Raw genomic sequence first — 20,565 nt, forward strand, 5'->3', positions numbered from 1 at the left:
AGTGTTTTAGCTCACTATTACACTGCTGAGTCTCTAATGCAAACACGGATGGTTGACACCACTCCCTCCACCACCCAACTCCCTCGCCAAGTCATTGAAGCTTATTGTTATCTTGTTAAGCTCTATGTTCATGTATGTTTCTGCATATCTGCTGCTCTATTTTTAAGTGTTAGGGCCTAATTTCTTCCGAAGAATCTTTCATTTATTCGTATTATTTAAGAGCCCTCAAAGAGAAGAGCCTTTTCAGCCAAATATAACTGTGGAGCCATTTGCAATAAATGGTCAATTCTTTGACGTAAGTGTCTCTGACTGAACTAAAGGTAGTGACATTTTCTGGCCAAAAAGCTTGTGCATGTAGCAACTGGCTGTGCAGAGCTCGGGGTCTATTTGTCAGGAACAGGGCATGACTATAAAGGACAGAGCTGTCTCTCTGCATTACAACAAAATGCACTAGAATAGGGGGCTTTCCACGTGAATGAGTGAGGGGGGGGGGAGATTTAATTTCTCATTCTATGTGGTGGGTTGAGAAAATAAGGGTTCAGGAGGCGAGTGAGAAGAGAAAAAAGCCGGATTGAAATTAAGGCATGGAAACCTTTTGGCTAATTATAAAGCATAAGCTTAATTGGAAACCAAAACGGTTGTTTCATATCCATAATCCAGTGAATGCATTTTTATCTATTTTTTTTTTCTATCTGCTCTATTTATACAGATCTAGGTTTTAATGAGCCTCTCTTAAAAATTATGCACATGGAGCAAGGGAGTCTGATGGAGAATGGGTTAGGAAAAGTGCATTAATAAATTACCCTTCCTGTCTGTATTCATTCTTGTCAGGAACTACTTTACGCCTACTGATACTATGCCTTCATTCCAGCTTGGAGTGCAGTCTAAACAGGAAGGTGGGGCAGATTAAATCCCTTTTTATTTATTAGACATAGACGTTTTAATAATATCGGTTTATAGGAAAGCCAACACTGTATTCAGCTGTTTATAATGCTCCCACATGCTGTTAATGTATAGAAGGGCTATCTGCTGCTGAGCAGATATATTACAGTGGAAGATGCCTCCCATGCAAGTTATTAAACCTACTAAACCATTAGCTGGTGGAGCTGGGGCTCAGCCCTCTTTTACTCTCCTGATCTCCTCACTGTGCTCACACTCAAACACACAAATACACACACACACACACACACACACACACACACACACACACACACACACACACACACATATAGAGCAGCATGCTAGCCTGTACACATACCCATGCACACAACTATTTATAGCACATTACCATAACAGTGACCTATTTGTTTGGTTACTGTCTGGGGTACACATCTTATAGAGCACACAATATGTGCTGAGCATTTAAGATTAAAGTAGACATTGTGTTATGAGGGGCATGTCACACAAATCTGACTTTAAATCCACCAGTTTAATAATGATCATCTACACAAACTGGTAGACTGCAAACTGCTACCTTGGCTTCAATTGGAGAACGGATCCTTTGTCCACCCCCTACTGATACAAAATCCAGATATTGGATGACTGTACTTTATTTAAACAGGACTAATATAAAGGAGGTCTGTCTGGTCTTAGAAAGAGTGTTTGTAGGCTACGTTCTGGCTGCAGGGAAGCCTGCAGCGCTCTAGCACCCACGGTCCCGAGAGGGGTGCCACCACCGCTGAGTGAGGAGAAAAATGGCTTTGAGACACGGAGATGGAAATGTAGAAAGGAGGCAAGGAGAGAGGAAGACACAGAGAGTAAGAGAGAATAGGCAAGGGTGAGATAGAGAGAAAAGAAGAAGACAGGAATGTGAATTCAGACAAGCCCTAAAGATATTTCTGTCCTAAACATAAAGACAGGATGAGGATACACATATACAATAGCATATCCCCAGTGACTTACAGTACTTGGATGTGTTGTATAATGCATCATCATCATCACTAACTCATTAATTATCTTTTTTTTTAAAACAACACACAATGCAAACCAAAGATGTTTAATCTGTCAGCAGCTCAATGAGAGCTGAAAAATACCATTACAGCCAGGCCCACATGGGTTCAGGTAATTCAAAGGAGGAGAGCAGCATGACAAAAGACATAAATCAAAAGTATGTATTTTGGTTTATACAAAGGCTGAGCTAAAATTACAGGTCAGAAAAGCAATTACTTCTTTCTGAGGCTGTCAAATCCAATAAGAAATGTGTTTTAGACAAAAGACGGAAAGCAGTCTACTAGATGGGTGTCATAACACGCTGCAGTTTTACCCTGAGGTGGTAAGAATTGTTTTGCCTTGCAAAAAATATTTTCTTTATTGTGCATTTTTCTCAGCAAACAATCTACAGCTTGCAACACACACATTTCATTCAGGTCACATGTATTGAATTGTGGACCATTCCAATGCTATTACACTCACTCTCTCTCTCTCGCTCTCTCTCTCTATCGCCACTACTACTACTACTAAAGTCTAGATGGAACTTTTTTTTTTTTAAAGTTAAGTTCATGTCATAGAGAGTTGGACACATTCATAATTCATACTAAATAGAAACAGAAAAGTTTACATCAATGAAAAGTGGTGCCTATGCTGCAGGCCATTTCAGCACCATGGACAGCACCACAGGCAGTAGAGACCAGTCTTTTTCTTTTTTTTTACAGTGATCCTTTCAAAGTCAGGTTATAACATTGCGGTAAGTAGAAAACACAGTTTATTGTCAGTTCTATGTCAGTTGCGACATGAAAATAGTACCCACTGTAAAATATTGTGTCAGATGTCACAGATATTTGATTAGCAGCTTAAACCTAAAGCTACACGACTACATAATTGCAACCCCACTATCATATGCACACCCTGTGATTATCCTGCTGCAAAACAACACATATGCAAACAAACAAACAAGCAAACAAATTAAAATAGCAGGCTACAAAAGCATATAGCCCTGATTTTGGAAGCCAACACTCCAGTTAAAACATCCATCTGTTGAAATGCATTCCCGAGGTGCTCCTAGAAACTGTGAACGCCCACACACAGAAAACTCTGCCAGGAGAACAAAGACAAACATTTCAGAACCCCCGTGCACCTCTCGCACCACAGCGCATGGAGAAGAAAAAAGCTTTTCCCCCTGCTAAATATATGGGATTGACGTGGGAGCGTGTAGGCTGGTGAAAGCTCAAGATGCAATACTACAACACGGCTCTGCAACATGAAGACAGCCGTATCTCTTATCATTTCTCCTTCACGTTCCCACAACATATATCCTAGTTTATCAGGATACAGTTATCTGCCAATATTTTGAGAGGAACATTGAGAAATATGTCAGCCTGAATGATTCCATGAATTTTATAATAGCTTTGTTGAAGCAGAGTACAAAGAAAATTAAGTACACTGAAGCCTATGATTCAATGTACTTAAATCTCTTGGTACTCAGTGTTCCCCTGCTGTAAGTGTTCCTCTCCGTAAACATTCACAAACATCTCTGAAAAAAAGATTTCTATACAATAATAACCACAGCCCCCAGTCCATTCATATTTATACTCAACATCAAAGGGAAGAGGCAATGCATTAGAGCCCACTTTGGCTCAAGGGGAGAAGCCATTTCCATAGTTTCTCAACGGGAAAGTAAAACTGCCTTCATCCTGTAACCCATGGCAAACTTAAATAACCCCTGCACTACAGTCAAACAAAGACATTTCATTTGAGGCAATGATCTTAATTTGATTCAGTCTGTCTGAATGGTTCACAGTCAGAGGGCCAAATAGCCTTAAGGTTTAACTGTCCAGGCTTAGATACACAGGACACATAAGGCCCCAAAGAAATGTGCCACACAGAGTTGACTTTGATTTGTGACAGCTCTGCGTAAACACTCACAGTTACTGTACATTTCCATGAGCTCACAGACACACATATGCAAAACATGAGCACATTTTAAGGGATTGTTTGTTTTAATTCTGGAGTGCCATTCAGGAAAACCCCTATGCTGTATCAGACGAGCTAAGTCAATGTGAAATCAATGTCAAATCCTTCAAAGGATGAAACTTTTTCTTTACTTTTCTTTCCAGTTCGCTTGTAAATACAATAATACTGCATTTATATAGTGAAGACTGTGAATCCTTCAATTCATTCATATGCCTATTCTTTAGTAATACAAGACTCATCTTAAGGATCTTCACCTCCAATGTGTCAAGCTAAGACATCACAACATGTATGCACACAAAAAGCCTACTATTAACCTATGCGTGTCGACCCGTCACTGAGGATGCTGGCAAACAGAATAACACGCACTTAAAAAGCACGAGGACATCCATTTTGTTCCTCGTGTTTGCAATTCAGATGGTGACACTAAGAGATTCCATCAACCTCTCTGTCAGAAGAAATCCATTAGTCAAACCAAACACTGACACTTAGAATGTCAAACACACAGGTAGCACATAATTTGTTTCACAACAGTATGATAGCTTCAAATGGTGACTGGAGAATAATGTGTGCCTGCTGTAGGAAAATGCACAATTTGAAAACACTGGAGGGGAGGTATATTTAAATGTTTGTGCTGTCTTAAATCTTAGGAACAGTTTATGCCTTTGGTGATGATTATTGTGAACATCATTCACTCTGGGATTCAGTGAGGAAGACAGCATCCACAGCACAAGATCTTGTTTTACTCCAAAAGTAATCATCCATAGATTTTTTTTTTTTAAACCACACACACATTCAGGGACTAATAACTGTTTTGACATGTGTAAAGCATGAAAACAATATTTCTTTTAAGATGTCTGAACTGTTCTTGAATGTTTTTGGGTCCGTCTGAAAAACATCCTGTCTTCCAGGCAATAAAAGAGGATGCAGCACCCAGGGTTTTGTTGTTCTCCCTAATGTGAGTTAATCTGGACGCTGTCACATCAAACGCAGGGACATCTTAGGTGTTATGTAGATAGTGTTAATAGAAACTTAGCCCGGCTCTGTCCCTGTGGGCCCCTCTCTTGCCTTTTCATTTGGATTGAGGCAGTGAGATAGGCCATCTTCAAAGCCTTCTGTGTCTCTCTGTATCGACCATGCTCCTCTGCAGCCCTAGAGGCTTCCTATTAGAAAGGATTTGTCTTACAAGCTCTGTGTGCTGCCACTCTGAAAAAAATAAAATAAAGAATGAAAATTGAAGGGGAAAAAAACACACACACACACACACGACTAGGTGTGTCGTATTATAGTAGCCCCCTTTCTTCCAGATGCTTTCTGGCTCCAGCTTTGTAACAGCTATCTTAGTCTCTAATTTTAAATCAACTCTGATCTGCCGGCATCTACTACACCTATAGAGCCATATCAGACATGGAAAGATATCACTGCGTGTGACGGACAGACCTACATCAAGCTATCAAACACACACTCTACCGTCATAGCTCCATTCACACATAACCACGGCAATATGTCATTGTTCTTGTTTATTGCAAGAGGGAATAGCTCTTTCTACCTACTTGGAGTACTTGCAGTTAAAAAAAAGGGGGGAAAGCCTGGATTTACAGCTCAGTGATCCTGTCTTTTGATAGGCTGAGGTGGGCAAACATTTTTTTTTTGTTGATATTTGTAATTTCTTATTTTCTATTAGCTGAGCTCCATGCTGATCCTTAGATAACTTGCCATCTCTTCCGCCTTTATTACTGTATGTCCTATTTCTGTAAGCTATGGCCAGACCACTATCATCATCTTCAATAAGAGGGAGGGGGAGGGGACTGCAAAAGATAACAGTGATGACAGAAAAAAGAAAGTAAGAGAGATTGTAAGAGAAAGGAGAAAGAGTGACTAAAAGAAGGAGAGAGCAACAGAAAAGGCTTTTATTTTCTCTTCTTTGTTACAACCTGAAATAGAGTCAGGCAGTGTAACTATAGCTGGCTATACCCACAGGGCTCTCACTAAGAACGGACACTATAATAAATCTGGCTTTACCAGATCCTGGTCATTCAGGAAACACAGCCTAAGTGCTTTTAGATGTGTCAAAGGACATGGCAGACTTTCACTGCCCCACTGATGACTTCCTATTCATCTTGTGTAAAGTTGGTTAAAGGTTCCCTGTAGAGCTTAAACTGCTAACAATCATGGTTTTGTTTATATACAGCATTTCTCACTAACGCAGACTTTGTGTCCTTAAGGCCTAACAAATACCTTGAAAAAATGTCCTACTTTAAGAAGCATCTGCAAAGCCGTTTGTATTTTCTCAGTTAGTTTTCCCTCTTCTCCTATTTTACTGAAACATTATTACCACTTATGGAACATTAGCGACACTAGAAGAAATGTGTGTATCCCCCCATTCTTGTAACACTGATGTCCGTCCTTGTGTTACATGATGTCAGAACATGCGACACATGCAATACAAAGACCACTCATCAAACCTTTGCTTTACAACATCACTAGACGTCAAAATCTCCACAAGGTATCTTTAAGCCTGTCAACAGAGAAGACTAGAAAGGAGATATAGGGGAGAAAGGGGTAGTTAGAGCAGGAGAGACGAAAGAGTAGATTAGGAAGTGGGCTGGACAACATGCTCTAACCTTCCACAGGCTTGAAAGAGGGGCACTGGAGAGTATTATTTCAGGAATATATTAATAACACTGCAGTAAAAGCACACCCATGAGGCGAGTGGGTACAAGCTGAACCCATCAAATTAATCTGAGATAAATTTGCAAGTCATCATCATAATTTAAAATGTTTTAGAGACAGAATAAAAGATCAAAGAATAGAAGGAGCTAGTCTGATGACAAAGATGTAGAATAGAAAGAGATGAGAGGCAGAAAAAGAGAAAGAAAGTGAGAAAAAGGAGAGAAAGAGTTTGCATAGCAGACATATTTTGATGGACACAGGAGAGGCCTTATGAGCCCAGATAGGCAGACAGACACATAGAAGCTGGCAGATGGGAAAATAAGCAGGAAAGCTGCCAGACAAATTCTATATGCATGCAACAGTGTCATACAGATTGATAGATTCATAAATAATGAATCAAGAAAAACAGGTAAAATAAACTCTGTAAATAAATGTGCTGTCTCGTCCCCTGCCCCAGTGCCTAATGGATTGTGCTTGTGCACATTTCAGTTTCGGTGTACATTTTTGTGTGTGTGTGTGTGTGTGTGTGTGTGTGTGTGTGTGTGTGTGTGTGTGTGTGTGTGTGTGTGTGTGTGTGTGTGTGTGTGTGTGTGTGTGTGTGTGTGTGTGTGTGTGTGTGTGTGTGTGTGTGTGTGTGTACTCATTTAAGCAGTGTGGCAGCCCATGCTGCCATGGTAATCATTTGCCTGAGCCCCATTACTGCTGGTGTGTGATGATGATGAGAGACAGCTTTACCCTACCTCATAGAAACACTCGGAGACACATGTGCATCCTTATGTTTGCCTGTCACTGAGCATATTCCATTCCTTCATTTTCATGTATTATCTCCCATAACCATTAAAATATACAGCCAGATTTAGAAAGACATTTTATGCACTGCATGTCATAAAATTGACTAAAGGGAGCTTAAATTAAAATGACGATGGGGCAAGTTTAAAATCACTAATTTCAAAAAATTCCAGGTGAAACTTAAAGACAGATACAATATTACTGTTCATATTCAGACTGAGCTTCATTACTTGCAACAGCTGTGCACAATCAAACTGCAGCAAATTTGAGCAAGGACGGCACTCCCTTATTAAATCAAAGCAAATCCTAAAATGACATTTTTTCTCCACTACATTTATATTTTTTCTTAGTGAAAAGACAAGAAATTAGATGAAAGGCTAGAGTTTTCTAATGATTTATAATTATCAGTGGGTGGATATCAATCTGCTGTGGATCATGGTACTACACTATCTGTAACAAAGTGTAACAAAAGCTTTGCTTATCAAATGCCCTAACCCTAACCCAAACAGTCAGTCAATATGATATAAATTGACTGAAATACATTAAATTAAGAACGGTAACAATGAAAATGACATATGTTCAATTCACCATAGGTATACATATTTTAGCATTTTTAAACCGGCCCCTCTGAAAAAAATGATAAAGCGTCATTTGGGGGACATATAGGCAAATCTGGAAAATTCACTCACTATATTAGTACGCAAAATCCAAACTAACTCTAATTAAAATATTTCTGTTATGAGTAGTATGCGCATTTGGTACCTGTTCACCAAAAGGACCTCTTACCATTGTAGCTGCACACTGGATATAATTGGAAAATATCTTTAAAATTGGTTCACACAACATGCATCAGTGATGCATGCACCTGCAATAAAAAAAACAGCACACTACATTACATAACACTGTGTGTTAAATAGTCAATGTATGCTGTTAGTAGCCTGGCCAACACCAGACCGTGTCTCAATCTCATGTGAGATTGAGGTAGGGTCTGGCAAGGAGCCGTTCATTTCCTCGTATTTGAGGCGGGATCAACGAATGTCGATCAAATGCTTCTGTAAGCTACTGGACAAACTTACAGCCAATCATATCAACGATAGACAATGACGTATTCAGAGCCTGTAGGGAGCAGTGTGAACACATCCTTTTTATGAAGGAAAAATCATGTAGCGAAAGTTGTTGTTCTATTTTCAAAGTGAACTTGCCTTTCAATTTATTTAGCACACAATCTACCAATCTACTGCTGCTTCAAACGGTTGCTGCACCTCCGTGGCCGTCGAACTGGATGTAAACAGGGTCGCTCTACGGGCGTCATCGCCTTGAGCCCGCCTCCCTGTTCTGTGATTGGTTCCCTATCTCAGGCGAAAATGTTGTCTTGGTGGCCATGGTAACTTTCTGAGCGAAGTAGAATCTCTCTGGAATGAGAGCATGGGTATACCCAGGCTATGCTGTTAGTGCATACTAGGATGGTTATATCACTGTACACACCAGCAGTATAATTAAAAAGCAATAAGACAGAATACAGCAGCCAGTATATGTTACACTGCAGTAAAAGAGGGCTAAATCACCTCAGTTATACGGTGTGTAAATACACTTACATATTTTCGGTACACAAGGACCGAAACAGAAGCACAGGAATAAGATGCACTGCTGTAGTTCAGTGTTTCATCGAGAGAATTGCTGGAGGAGGTTTTATGTGCCTCGTCAATACATGTATTAATATATTGACAAAACAGGGACTCTGGTTCTATATGAAAAACATGGATTATCCAGGGGATGTGCAGGGATCAAAGCCGCATGATTGCTTTGGTTCTTAAGTCTTTTGTTCATTTTGATTCTCCTGCCTGCTTTTCCCCTTCTTTCTTCTTTTTTTTTCTTCTTTCAACCGGTCCATATATTCCAGTATGAAAATCTGAGAGGCAGTACATATTCAGCGAGTGAGCACCACACTGTCAACCTAATGATTGCCTCTGGGACGCCTTTGGACTTCACCATGGGATTCTACAAAAGACAGACCACAGCTGTGCTACTTTTCTTCTGATTCATAAAACCACCAGTCCTGATCAGGCAGTGAGGCCCTCCATCAATACCTCCCACTCTCCATTTCCCACTCTCTATTTCCCTCTATCTCATTCCCTCCATCTCATTTTTTAATCTTCACAACTCAGTGATTCAAATATCTTTCATCTTACTTCTCATTCCGTTTCACAGTCTCCCTGTCTTCTCTTTGACCCATCCCTACTTCCTCTCCTCTCTCTCTCCCTCTAATCCACATATCTTGGTCACTTTCTTCCTCTTTTCCATTTTCTCTTTTCTACCTCCAAGCTGACTTCACAGAGCCACCTCCTGTCTGAGAACTTGCAGAAAGCACATTAAAGGATGTACACTGGCTAACCCTGCAGAGCAGCATGTCTCTAAACTGCTTCCTCCCAATCATGCCACACATATGTGCGTGTGCCACAGCTGTACAGGGAGCCACGAGGCTTGACAAGAGTGAAAGACTCTGCACTCTCTGCGGACTGCACATCAACTCTCTCTCACACATAGTCCCTCATACACACACATAAGCTCTGCACAGTGCCAACAAACTCTGCAAACAACAACACAAGCCAGTGATGTGTGTGTCCCTACAAGCCCTTCACGGGTATTTGATACAGCCCTGCTAACGTTTTGGGGTTGTGGTGGGAGTGAGGGGCAGAGGGGAATTTGGTGTTTCACCTAAATGTGAGCTTGCTGCCTGGAAGTCATCCAGTATACTGTTTTACTTTGAATTATTAAAAGGTTCCTCTTATTGCAGCTAGGACTGAAATAGTTTAGAGGCCACAGACTATAGCTGTTGGCACATAACTATATAATTTATATTCCCAGCTATTCTGCAGCCATCCAGGTTATTGTTATTTTCTATATGAAAGCTTTAAGGCTGCCATGACAGCCAAAACAGAACCACTTAAATGAAGTGTCAGGTAAAATCTCAGTTTATTTAACGAAAATATATGCTACGAAAACCCTTTCAGAATGAGAACACAAAGAAATGTTGAATGTCGACCTGCTTGATCTTCCTGGTGCTAGCTCAGCTTTATCCAGTGTCCTGGTATTCTGCCGGGCAGACGGCACAAGCCTTCACCGCTAGCAATCACCCTGACACTGGCTTCCAGAGAGAGCGCTACTGACAGCCCTCCTCTGCAATGCAAATACCCGCTTCCACATGAGCAGGCCCATCAGTAGCACTCCCCATACACTTGTATTCCGTGTCATTACCCCCAGGGACCCTCACACACACACTGTCCCTCTCCTCTACCCTGTGCCTCATGCTGCGTCCCTTATCTAGGATGGGAAGGGGGCTGGGGCTTAAAACAAATCGGTCTGGCTGGCTGATGCGTTGGTAGCCATGATAGAGGGCTGCCACGGGCTGTTTCCACTCATGCGCCCTGTCAGTCACACTCCTCTCCTTGCCCTCCAGCCATGTGTACTGTATTTCATTAGTCCTGTTTTTGCTGACAATTGCTGGCTGTCGTGCTGTGCAGCCCCCTTACCCTCTCTGTGGACACTACACCAAAGCAGGGCTAGATCTGCCTTACAAATGAGCTCTGGTTCCACAATAGAAGTGTGCCATTTCAGTCAAGCACAGATATACGGGCACATGCTGTGTGTGTACGTGCAGTATACATACACACAGACATGCAGACACACTTCAGCTCTGAAGGTATGACTTCAAGCTGTCAACATGACCCTGCAACTCCCTCTCAGTCCTCTCCTCTTTTCTCAGTATTTCTGGCACACTCCTTACGCATCCCCCCCTCTCTCCCAATGGCACAAGGTCCAGCCAGCAAGATGTCAGCTCTGATTAGCTACACTGGGTGATGCGTTTTAAGTGTGTCCTTCATTATTGAATAAAGTGACATGTTCCCAGCTACACTTGCCTGTGTCTCCTAAACTGCTGTCTTGTCTATTTGGGTAGCCAGTATTTGTAAGCTAATCTTTTCTCCTCCCTCTTTTTACATGCACACAAGGACACACACTCACATGCAGACACATACACACCCTTCTATTCAAGGCAATATTTTATCATCCATGTGCAGACTCCTCTGCTCTCCAACTCTTTCTCTTTGTGTCTGCAGGCTGTGGCACACCTGTACAAGCCTGTGCAGGGACCCACAGATGGATTGTCAGTCAGTATCCTGGCCTCGCCTCTTGCACGGTTCTGCAGTCGTGCCCGCCGGCCTGGAATAAAACCAGACTCATCTGGTTGGGCCCCACTGGTACTGGTGATGCTTCACAGTGCCAAATTAACATTAGATCATCTAAACTGCACAGCACCAAATTAAACCAGTAGAGCACATGTTAACTGAGAATAAAGGCTCAAACATTTGCCCACTACCTATGCACATCTAAAAACACACACTTAGTTTCCCCCATTACATGCAAAATCCAGCTCTATAACCCAGATCACAGCCGTGTCACATGATTGAATCTCACAGACAGACGGGCGAGCAGTCTCCAGCCACAACCAGAAATAGGTTAAACAGGCTAAAAATATCAAAAACATTAATAATTCAGCTTTTTTGCTAACCTGTACCTCAGAAAAAATAGCACACTTCTCACTGTGAAGTGGCTTAATGGGCAGGGTGCGCAGTGGATTATTTCAGTACTTCAACCAATGTCTACCCTCCAAGAGCTGGTTAGTGAGATGTACCCTGAGCAGCAGGAGGGGGAGCAGCATTGTAATGTCATCAGTGCTTATGTCACAGATGGGGTCAAAATTTGGTCATCTGTAACTCAAAGCAACATAAACTTTTGCAATTATAATATCAGCTTGTATTAGTTCCCATGTGATGGCAAAGGCTATTACATGCTGTAATGTTTTGGTGTAATAAATAAATAATTTAACAGACATAATTCTTCCATCAAGTATTTGGTTTGACAACAGTAACATGTGTAGCATGGGAGGACAATGCATAAGAGTATGGTATATCCTGGACTGTATGAAATAAAATGTCTTGATGAAACACAATTTTGTGTTTCAGTGGGTGTTTCTTATTCTCTAAAGGCAGGTGCAGAGTGCAAATCCTTTTCCAAATACCCTTGGAAGCCAATCCCCTGGGGAGTAGAAGACTTCTCTAAATATGTGGCTAATCTACCACACAGAAAAACGAGCTGAACAAAGGAGCGGTGTGTGTGTGTGTGTGCGTGCGTGTACGTGTGTGTGTGTGTGTGTGTGTGTGTGTGTGTGTGTATGTGTGTGTGTGTGTGTGTGTGTGTGTGTGTGTGTGTGTGTGTGTGTGTGTGTGTGTGTGTGTGTGTGTGTGTGTGTGTGTGAAGGAGCAATGGCTAGACAGAGAGAGACAGAAGGTGGGAAACCTTGTACAACATTGCAACATTGTGATGGCTCCAACAGTTAGCCGTATATCTGTCTGAGTCTATTTCTAGCCATTTTGCTTCAGGGGTGCGTATGTATGTGCGTGTGTGTGTGTGTGTGTGTGTGTGTGTGTGTGTGTGTGTGTGTGTGTGTGTGTGTGTGTGTGTGTGTGTGTGTGTGTGTGTGTGTGTGTGTGTGTGTGTGTGTACACGCACAAGTGCACACTGGGGGTTTGGGGATTCATCTCTCTTCCCTTAGGAGCACTCTGGTACAGCAACTCTTTACATTACAACAATATGCCATTACAGCAGTCACACACAGAAATATACAGACACACACACACTCAAGGAAAACTATGTTTCATGTGCTAACATATTAACATTGGCACCACAGTAATATTGTCCAGTGCCAGTGTAGTACAGTGCCAACTATAATACATAATAAATAAAGAAAAATAAGTATAATCTTGCATATATCCCTGCACAAATGTCTAGTCACACATGCACAGCAGCCCTCATCCTCAAGGCTTTTAACAATACCACCTGGTCATTCTATTCACCTTAGTTAGTACAGTAGATTTGGGTAAAAAGGGTGGGTCAAAAACATACAAACATTAGACTTGGTGGTAGGTTTCTTTGCAGATGATGTTCAAATGTTTAACAAAGTCCTCACATATGTATGCATCTGTTAATCACTGAGGCACAAACTTCTTACAAGAATAAAATCAGAATAAAACATTTCCATGACTATAATAAAAAATGAAAAACATAGTAAAGGCTGGGCATTATAGATGGACAGTGTTAGAGATAGTACTTTAAAATTCAAATATTACATTCACAACACATGTCCCTTTATAAATAAAAGAGCAGAAAACATGTTTTAAAGAAGGAAAAAAAACTTGACCATGCCCGTTTAAACTTCCACCATTACTTTATGGTCTTCTTCCTAATAACACACACACACACACACACACACACACACACACACACACACACACACACACACACACACACACTCCTGTTACCCAAAGGCTAAATTCTAATGAGTCCCCTCTCTCTAGCTACAAGGCCTCTAATCCTGCCAGCACCGATTGGCTTCATGCTGACCGGTCTGCTCTATTCCCGCCCCCACCACTGCCCACTCAACACAGGCACATACAGTACACACACGATCATCCAGTACACTACACTCATGCACTTCCAACCTTCACAGTGTAGCAGTGAATAATTCAGCCTCTGCGGCAACTAGGTTGATATACGTGCAAACTTAGCGGCTGTGGTTGATGTACAGTTGGACAGCATGCACGCAAGAGTATATGTATATGTGTAAATGGATTTATCTGTGAACGTGTGTGTGTGTGTGTGTGTGTGTGTGTGTGTGTGTGTGTGTGTGTGTGTGTGTGTGTGTGTGTGTGTGTGTGTGTGTGTGTGTGTGTGTGTGTGTGTGTGTGTACGTAAAGCTCAGCAGAAGGCTGGGCGGTAGAAGACCAGTGTGTGGAAGAACAGTTCTATGGAATGGCAGCTTCATTTTCACAGCACAAGGTTGGCCACTTTCCACACCACAGCCGTGCTCTGCTCCTTACTCCTCATACATCCTATTATGGCAAAGCTAAGTACTGGCACACACACAATTACACATACAAATACACGCAAACTTATGCACGCACATGTGTACAAACATGCAGGCACCCTATGAGTGCACAGCACAGCAGGCTAAAAACAGTGGTATGTGCGCAGCAAAGAAGACCCCGCAAAAGTGAGAAAGCGGGAAAGACAGAAATGGAGACAGAGGGAGACGGAGGCAATTGAGAGGGAGGGGATCTACTTAGAGTGTTGACATTGCAGGAGCCCACATGTGTGTGCCGGAGCATAATCTTCTCCCCGCTCTCATTGGTTTTTTAATGCGGGTGCTATTTCCATAAACCTGCCTCCTGAATCATTGCCAGCCTCTTACACTCCCCCCAGGTCGAGCTGTATTAATATTGGGAGTAAATGCATGCAGCAAACACATTTCCACCAATGCTTCTTCCAAGACAATCACTGTTATACACAATGCTAGCATGACAACAAAAAAAAAACGAGGGATGGTATGTTTTTCTGTGCTACAGCAAATAGACTTGCTGCAGTAACTGAGATTATTTCTTGGATCTGCTGGATTTGAGGAGTGGCAGTGAGAGGACAGAGAGTTTGAGGAGAGTGGAGGGGGGTGGGTGGGTGGGTTGGTGGATAGTGTGAAGGATGCAGGATTTGGTCATGATGCTGAGCTGGGTGGAATAAATTTCTTGTGGACTTGGTTAGACAGCTGTGACACTCACAATCACACATAGCAACCGCTGTAGATATAGCCACTTTAGGCCCCAAGTGTCACTGTGTTTCTGTTGGTTTTTTTGGTTTTTTTAAGAAGACACAACATTTCATAAAGGAGTTGCCAGAAAACATTTCAGTTTTCAGGTCATAACGACATGCTTAGACTTTATTTTATGAGAGGAAAAACCCTTTTAAAGTTAATAAACATGAGCATATCCACATACACAAAAGCCCTCATATGGTTATGTAATATAAAAAGTAATGCATCTCCATCAGCAGCAAACAAGCACAAAACAACGCACAAATAATATATTCAAGCCTCACTGTTGTGGGTGGTGTATAATCACGGCAAGCTGCCATGCGCACATGTTTTTCTTCCCACCTTTATCCACTGCTATCTGTATCTACATAGAGCTGGCTGCAATGCAAAGCCAGCTTACCACACATGCGGACATAAGCAGCTAATAGAGTCAAGCAACACACACCTGGTAAACTGTCAGCGCTTCTCCTATTCGGTGGCCAAACTTATGTCAGGCACTCGTGTCCCCAAGGTTCCCATCACACTTTACCACAGGAATCTATATTCCAGTCCAGTACACTTCCATTAGGCCATACTGTTCCTTTCAGTAGCTAATGTGTAACAGGGGGACATGGATAATAACATCCAAGAACAGAACTGCTTATTTCTAATAATAAGGTGACGCTGGGTTATGTGTGTTTGTGTGTGCAGCAACTAGTGAATCCATGCTCGCATCTGGAAATATGCAGACATATACAGTATATGTATAAAAATCATGTGATATAGGGGTTCTTTTATTCTTTTGATACTCCAAGCATAATATTATACAGCTACCATTTTGTGCTATGATTTGTAAGATTTTCTTTTCTTTTTACATCAAACCACAATTCTGAACTATATTTTTTTATTGTCAGTATTGTCATTCAACGTATTAGTATTCTGTTACTACCTAAAGTGTTTTTTAATGTTACTGATGAAGTCTACCTCTCTCACACAACATTGAGATTGCATACCCATGTGCAAAGGATTCAAAGGAAATGATGCACGTAGTGGACATGATGCACGTAGTGGACATGATGCGGAAGACAAAAGCTAGTACGGTACATGAGTGCCAAATTCCTGTGCATGTTCTTAAGACCTGCGCTGACTACTACTCAACCTCTCCCTGGAGCAGTCTGTGGTTTCCTAATGCCTCAAGAAGTTTTTCTATTGTCCCTGTACAGAAAAACTCTTCATCAGCCTGCCTAAAAGACTATCACCCATTGCCCTTATCTCCGTGTTTGTGAAGTGCTTTGAGAGGTTGATTAAAGACTACATATGCTCCTCTCTACCTAACAATCTGGACCCACTACAATTTGCCAATCTGCAAAGCAGATCTAAAAACAATGGCAATGAGTGTATTCATGCTGGTGTCCATGTGTAAGCTGGTATGTGTATATGTGGGTGGCCATGTGTGCTTGGTGTTTAACACAGGGCTCAGTGTGAGATTCAGAATAAGCTGTTGAGGGTTAGTACGATTTTCTAATATGGTTTTAGTCTTCTGAAACATGCAAAGTCCAGCACGGTGTTGGCGATTTGATCTGAATTCAGATTCAACATTTAAATAATAGACACAGATGAGTTACCACACCGGTCAAAGCCCTGTGCAAGAGAGCAACGATGCAGGAGTTAATGACAAAACGCAGACGTTGATAACTCATAACTCATCTCAGGAGAATTCCTAGTTTACATTAATTACACCATAGCCCCTGGCAAACTGCATATCAAGCAGGATTTTGCAAACAAACAACTGGCATATCTACTTACCATCAAGCAGTGAAGCAACAGGGGTCACATCGCAAAAGATTTAGGAGCAGGGAAGCTCAAGAGAGAAGGACAGGAGGGGGGATGGAAAGCAGTCTCACAATGCATGTGTTAGTTATCATAACATGTTCTGTGTGGTATGTTCTTTCTATGGTACAGTATAGTATAATAGCTGTTGCTCCATCAGTAAGTCAGTAGGGTATATATAATGTTTAGGAGCATAGTGTTTGTGTGTAGTTAGTATTGCACCTGTTTGTACAGTGTGGCTGTACTTCTATTGCACACGTTGACTGCGTTTCCTTGGACCACTGGTGTTTGTGTATGTGAGTGAAGTTGAAGGGAAGGGAACAGCAGAGCAGCCTCGTATGTGAGGCCTGACACCCATCAACGTCTGCCTGTTACATTTCTATGACACGCTCTGTCTCAGGAAGAGCAGCGGCAGTGGAGCAGTGGGAGAGAGGGGAGACGGGAGGATGTGGGGTGGGCAGGATTGGGTGGGGTAGAGGGGTGCATGTCAGCAGGAGGGCTAAAGCACGACTGAAAGGTACAAGAAAATGGTTTATCACTCACGAGTGATACAATGGCAAGTCCATGTCCATGAATGCGTGTGTGAATGTGCATTCAGAACTCGTGAGAAAAATACAACATGCAGAATTGTGTTAGGATATGTTATGATTTAAAGACTGCAGAATGTGTATGTATCACTACTGTATGTAGATTTTGTTCTGTGACATAAAGTGATGCACTTTACAGTAACAGCACTCAATCGAAATGATCATAAAACCTTTCAGACTCCAGATGGTTTGTAATTCTGCTCTTCTCTTAGAACACACTAAGGCGCCAGGGTCCACAAACATGCCTGCAATTACATAATTGTGGCCAGTGTGTGGACCCGGTACATTGTGTTCTGCGGCCACAATGACTTGTGGATGATTGGCCCGTTGATCTTTGGGATCCCCAAGCCACTCACTTCCTCCTCTGTCTCCTCCCAAACCACACCAATAATCAGATAACTAACATGTTTTTTAAAGATGAGAAGAACAAAAAAGCAAGTGGAAAACAGCCCACATACTGAACAATGGTGACATACAGCCAATGTAAAAGTTTTAGCCATGAATGTAATGTGGATATTGGATAATAGACTCAAAGCCGGCACCCATTCATTCAAATAAAAACTGCTCACAAGGCGCATAAGCCAAAATCTTTCTCTAGCTTCTTGGTTTGCTTCTGCATGTGCAGTCCACTGCACATGTGCATTAATGTTTCTCCTGCTGGCCCCACCCACACATTCCCACTCAGATCATAGACTTGACATTAGGATTGGTCACCCACTTTAAAATCACTTTTCTAGGCTCTGGGAAGGTTGTACAAATATGAAACCATCATTTATTAAAAGTTCATAATACAGAGAGAAGTATGTTTTGCTATTCGATGTGACCTGTCAACATTTTTACTGACATCTCATTTATGATGGTAGTCTATAGTGAAAATGCCAGGGAATTTTTGTTGTAGTAACACAAGTGGCCACTGGAACAAAATGACATTGTATCCAGCTCACATTATTATGGATCACACACAAATCATTGTGGGCAATGTAGACGCAGACAGAGGGATTGCACAGGTCACCACAGAGAGCTGACAGCATAAGAAAAGGAGGGGGAGTAGGCAAAAGCATCATACTTGTTGTCTATGCCTGTGCCCTCACATCCCTCATTTATACATTCAAGCACATCAACTATTTAATGCCAGTGGTGGGTCAACCCGAATGAGAATGACTATGAAAACCAGACAAAGGACAAAAACTGAAAGGAAAACAGAGAGAATCCACCATTTTTAAGACACAGCTAAACAAAATTATAACCTCTCATGAACAAGACCTCTGGCATAATGTGAAAGAACTATTTTTCCCTCTCTCTGTCTCCTGTCTTATTATTCAAATGCAGAGGAAAAGGAAGAATATAACGCCCTCCAGCCTCATGCTTGGCTAATTTGCAGGATAAATGAAACAACTTGTTTTTCAAGAAAGCCACCAGAAAAATGATCAAAGTTCGTAGTAGCTGTATTTGCATGTTTAATCTGAAACATGTGCCTTTTGGCTGGGTTTCTAAAACTCTTTGTCTTCTATCTGGAGGTGATGGCGGTGGGGAATGATTCGAGGGGTGTGAGTGGATTTTTACTGATGTTTCTCACTGCTGCAGGCTTGATCTGACCATGTTACGCCACACTGCCTCTGTGGGAAGCCACTTCTACACACTCCTCCTTCCTTCTGTCTCTCTCTGTCATTGTCTTAGCACTTGTGAGAAACCCATGCTAATACAGCTATGCCCAGAGTGTACATACACAGAAATGCATAAAAATATCACAAATTAAATAAATAATGAATGCAGCCCTACTACAATATGTACAAATGTGCAAAAGAGTTCTTTCTCTTTACCAAATAAATTATTTCAATCACATTAATCAAAGTGGTGTTTCGCATTTTTCAATTTACAGCACCTTTCCTGACATGCAGAGATTTACCCCAAAAACTGTCATAGTATTCTATTGCTTCATAAGTATGAGGCAGAGTAGGTCTGATCGATGCTGGCGATATCCCCTGGAGACCAGACACATGGAAAAGTTTAAACTGGGCAAAGGCGAAGCTATTGATTGAATAGCTTTCCAAAGTGTTTTTCATCTCAGAGACAAGGAGAACGCCGGCTGGTGTGCAGTCGGGTGCAGATGGCATGGCTGACCACCATGGAGTAAAGTGAGATCAAGAAGAGAAGGATGGGGGGTGGGAAGGTTACAAACATACAGACACACTTACCCCTGGCAGTGTTTTCTGTTCATGGAGCGCGTTCTGGGCTTTGATGGCCGACTCTCGGGCGCAGTAGGTGAGGAATGCACAACCTGCAAGAGAGATACACCAAATATAAACATAATTAGAATTATAGTCATCCTAAATAAAAACAAAGTGCAAAAAAATTGGAGACCTTAAAAATGGTGAATATTAAAACAATAATAAAAATGTATTACAAAGCAGTTAGACAAGGGCAATCAGAATGTTAGGTCTGATTCAAAATAATGAGTTCTTATGTGCAGATACTGAGAAATTAACAAAATTAAGGAACCAAATCTACATAAAGGGTTGCATGAGTCTGTGAAAACACAAAACTACCAGCAAACATTTCTTGGAATAAACAGGGCAAGTTAATGAAAACAGGCAACCATGCAATACACCAGGCTACATGAAGACAGTTTTCTATGGCAGCAAAGGGAAAGAAAAAACTAAACTGCAACAAAAAAGGAGCAGATGAAAAGAGAATTATTTGGATGAATTGCCAGGCCAGTCCAGTCTCCCCATCCCCAGTGCTATGTCCTGTCCAAAGCTCCTAGCAGCATGGCCACTGTCCCCACCCTGAATGGCTGTGACAGCAGCGGAGACAAAAGGAACAGGACTGCAGTAGAGTATGGTAAGATTGAAAAGGAAAGAAGTGATGAGATCACTGTAGGGACCGAGGAAGGAGGGAGATACTGACAGAGAAGAAGGGAGGACGGGACATGGTGGTTAAATTCCCTAGGGTTGATGCCTAAGCTATCCAGCACAAAGGTAAGGCATGCACATTCACACAACATCTGTCAAAATCACTGCATACATAGAAAAGAGAAGAGAAGGCAAGGAGAACGAGGAATGGAGAGAAACTAGATGGAGTATTGAGGCAATCATTTTCTCC

At 41.8% G+C, this 20,565-nt stretch overlaps 1 protein-coding gene across 34 annotated transcripts in view; it reads right to left on the minus strand.

Annotated features, from left to right (window-relative positions):
• celf5a (cugbp, Elav-like family member 5a) overlaps window positions 1-20,565 on the minus strand; it is a 183,141-nt gene that overhangs the window by 146,468 nt on the left and 16,108 nt on the right. For all 34 annotated transcript variants that reach the window (XM_062423601.1, XM_062423587.1, XM_062423599.1 and 31 more), the window contains exon 2: window positions 19,659-19,741. In XM_062423601.1, coding sequence (XP_062279585.1) covers window positions 19,659-19,741 — 83 coding nt within the window. The remainder of the gene's footprint in view (window positions 1-19,658; window positions 19,742-20,565) is intronic.

Source organism: Scomber scombrus, chromosome 8 (genome assembly GCF_963691925.1).
Source record: "Scomber scombrus chromosome 8, fScoSco1.1, whole genome shotgun sequence".
Taxonomy (NCBI): domain Eukaryota; kingdom Metazoa; phylum Chordata; class Actinopteri; order Scombriformes; family Scombridae; genus Scomber; species Scomber scombrus.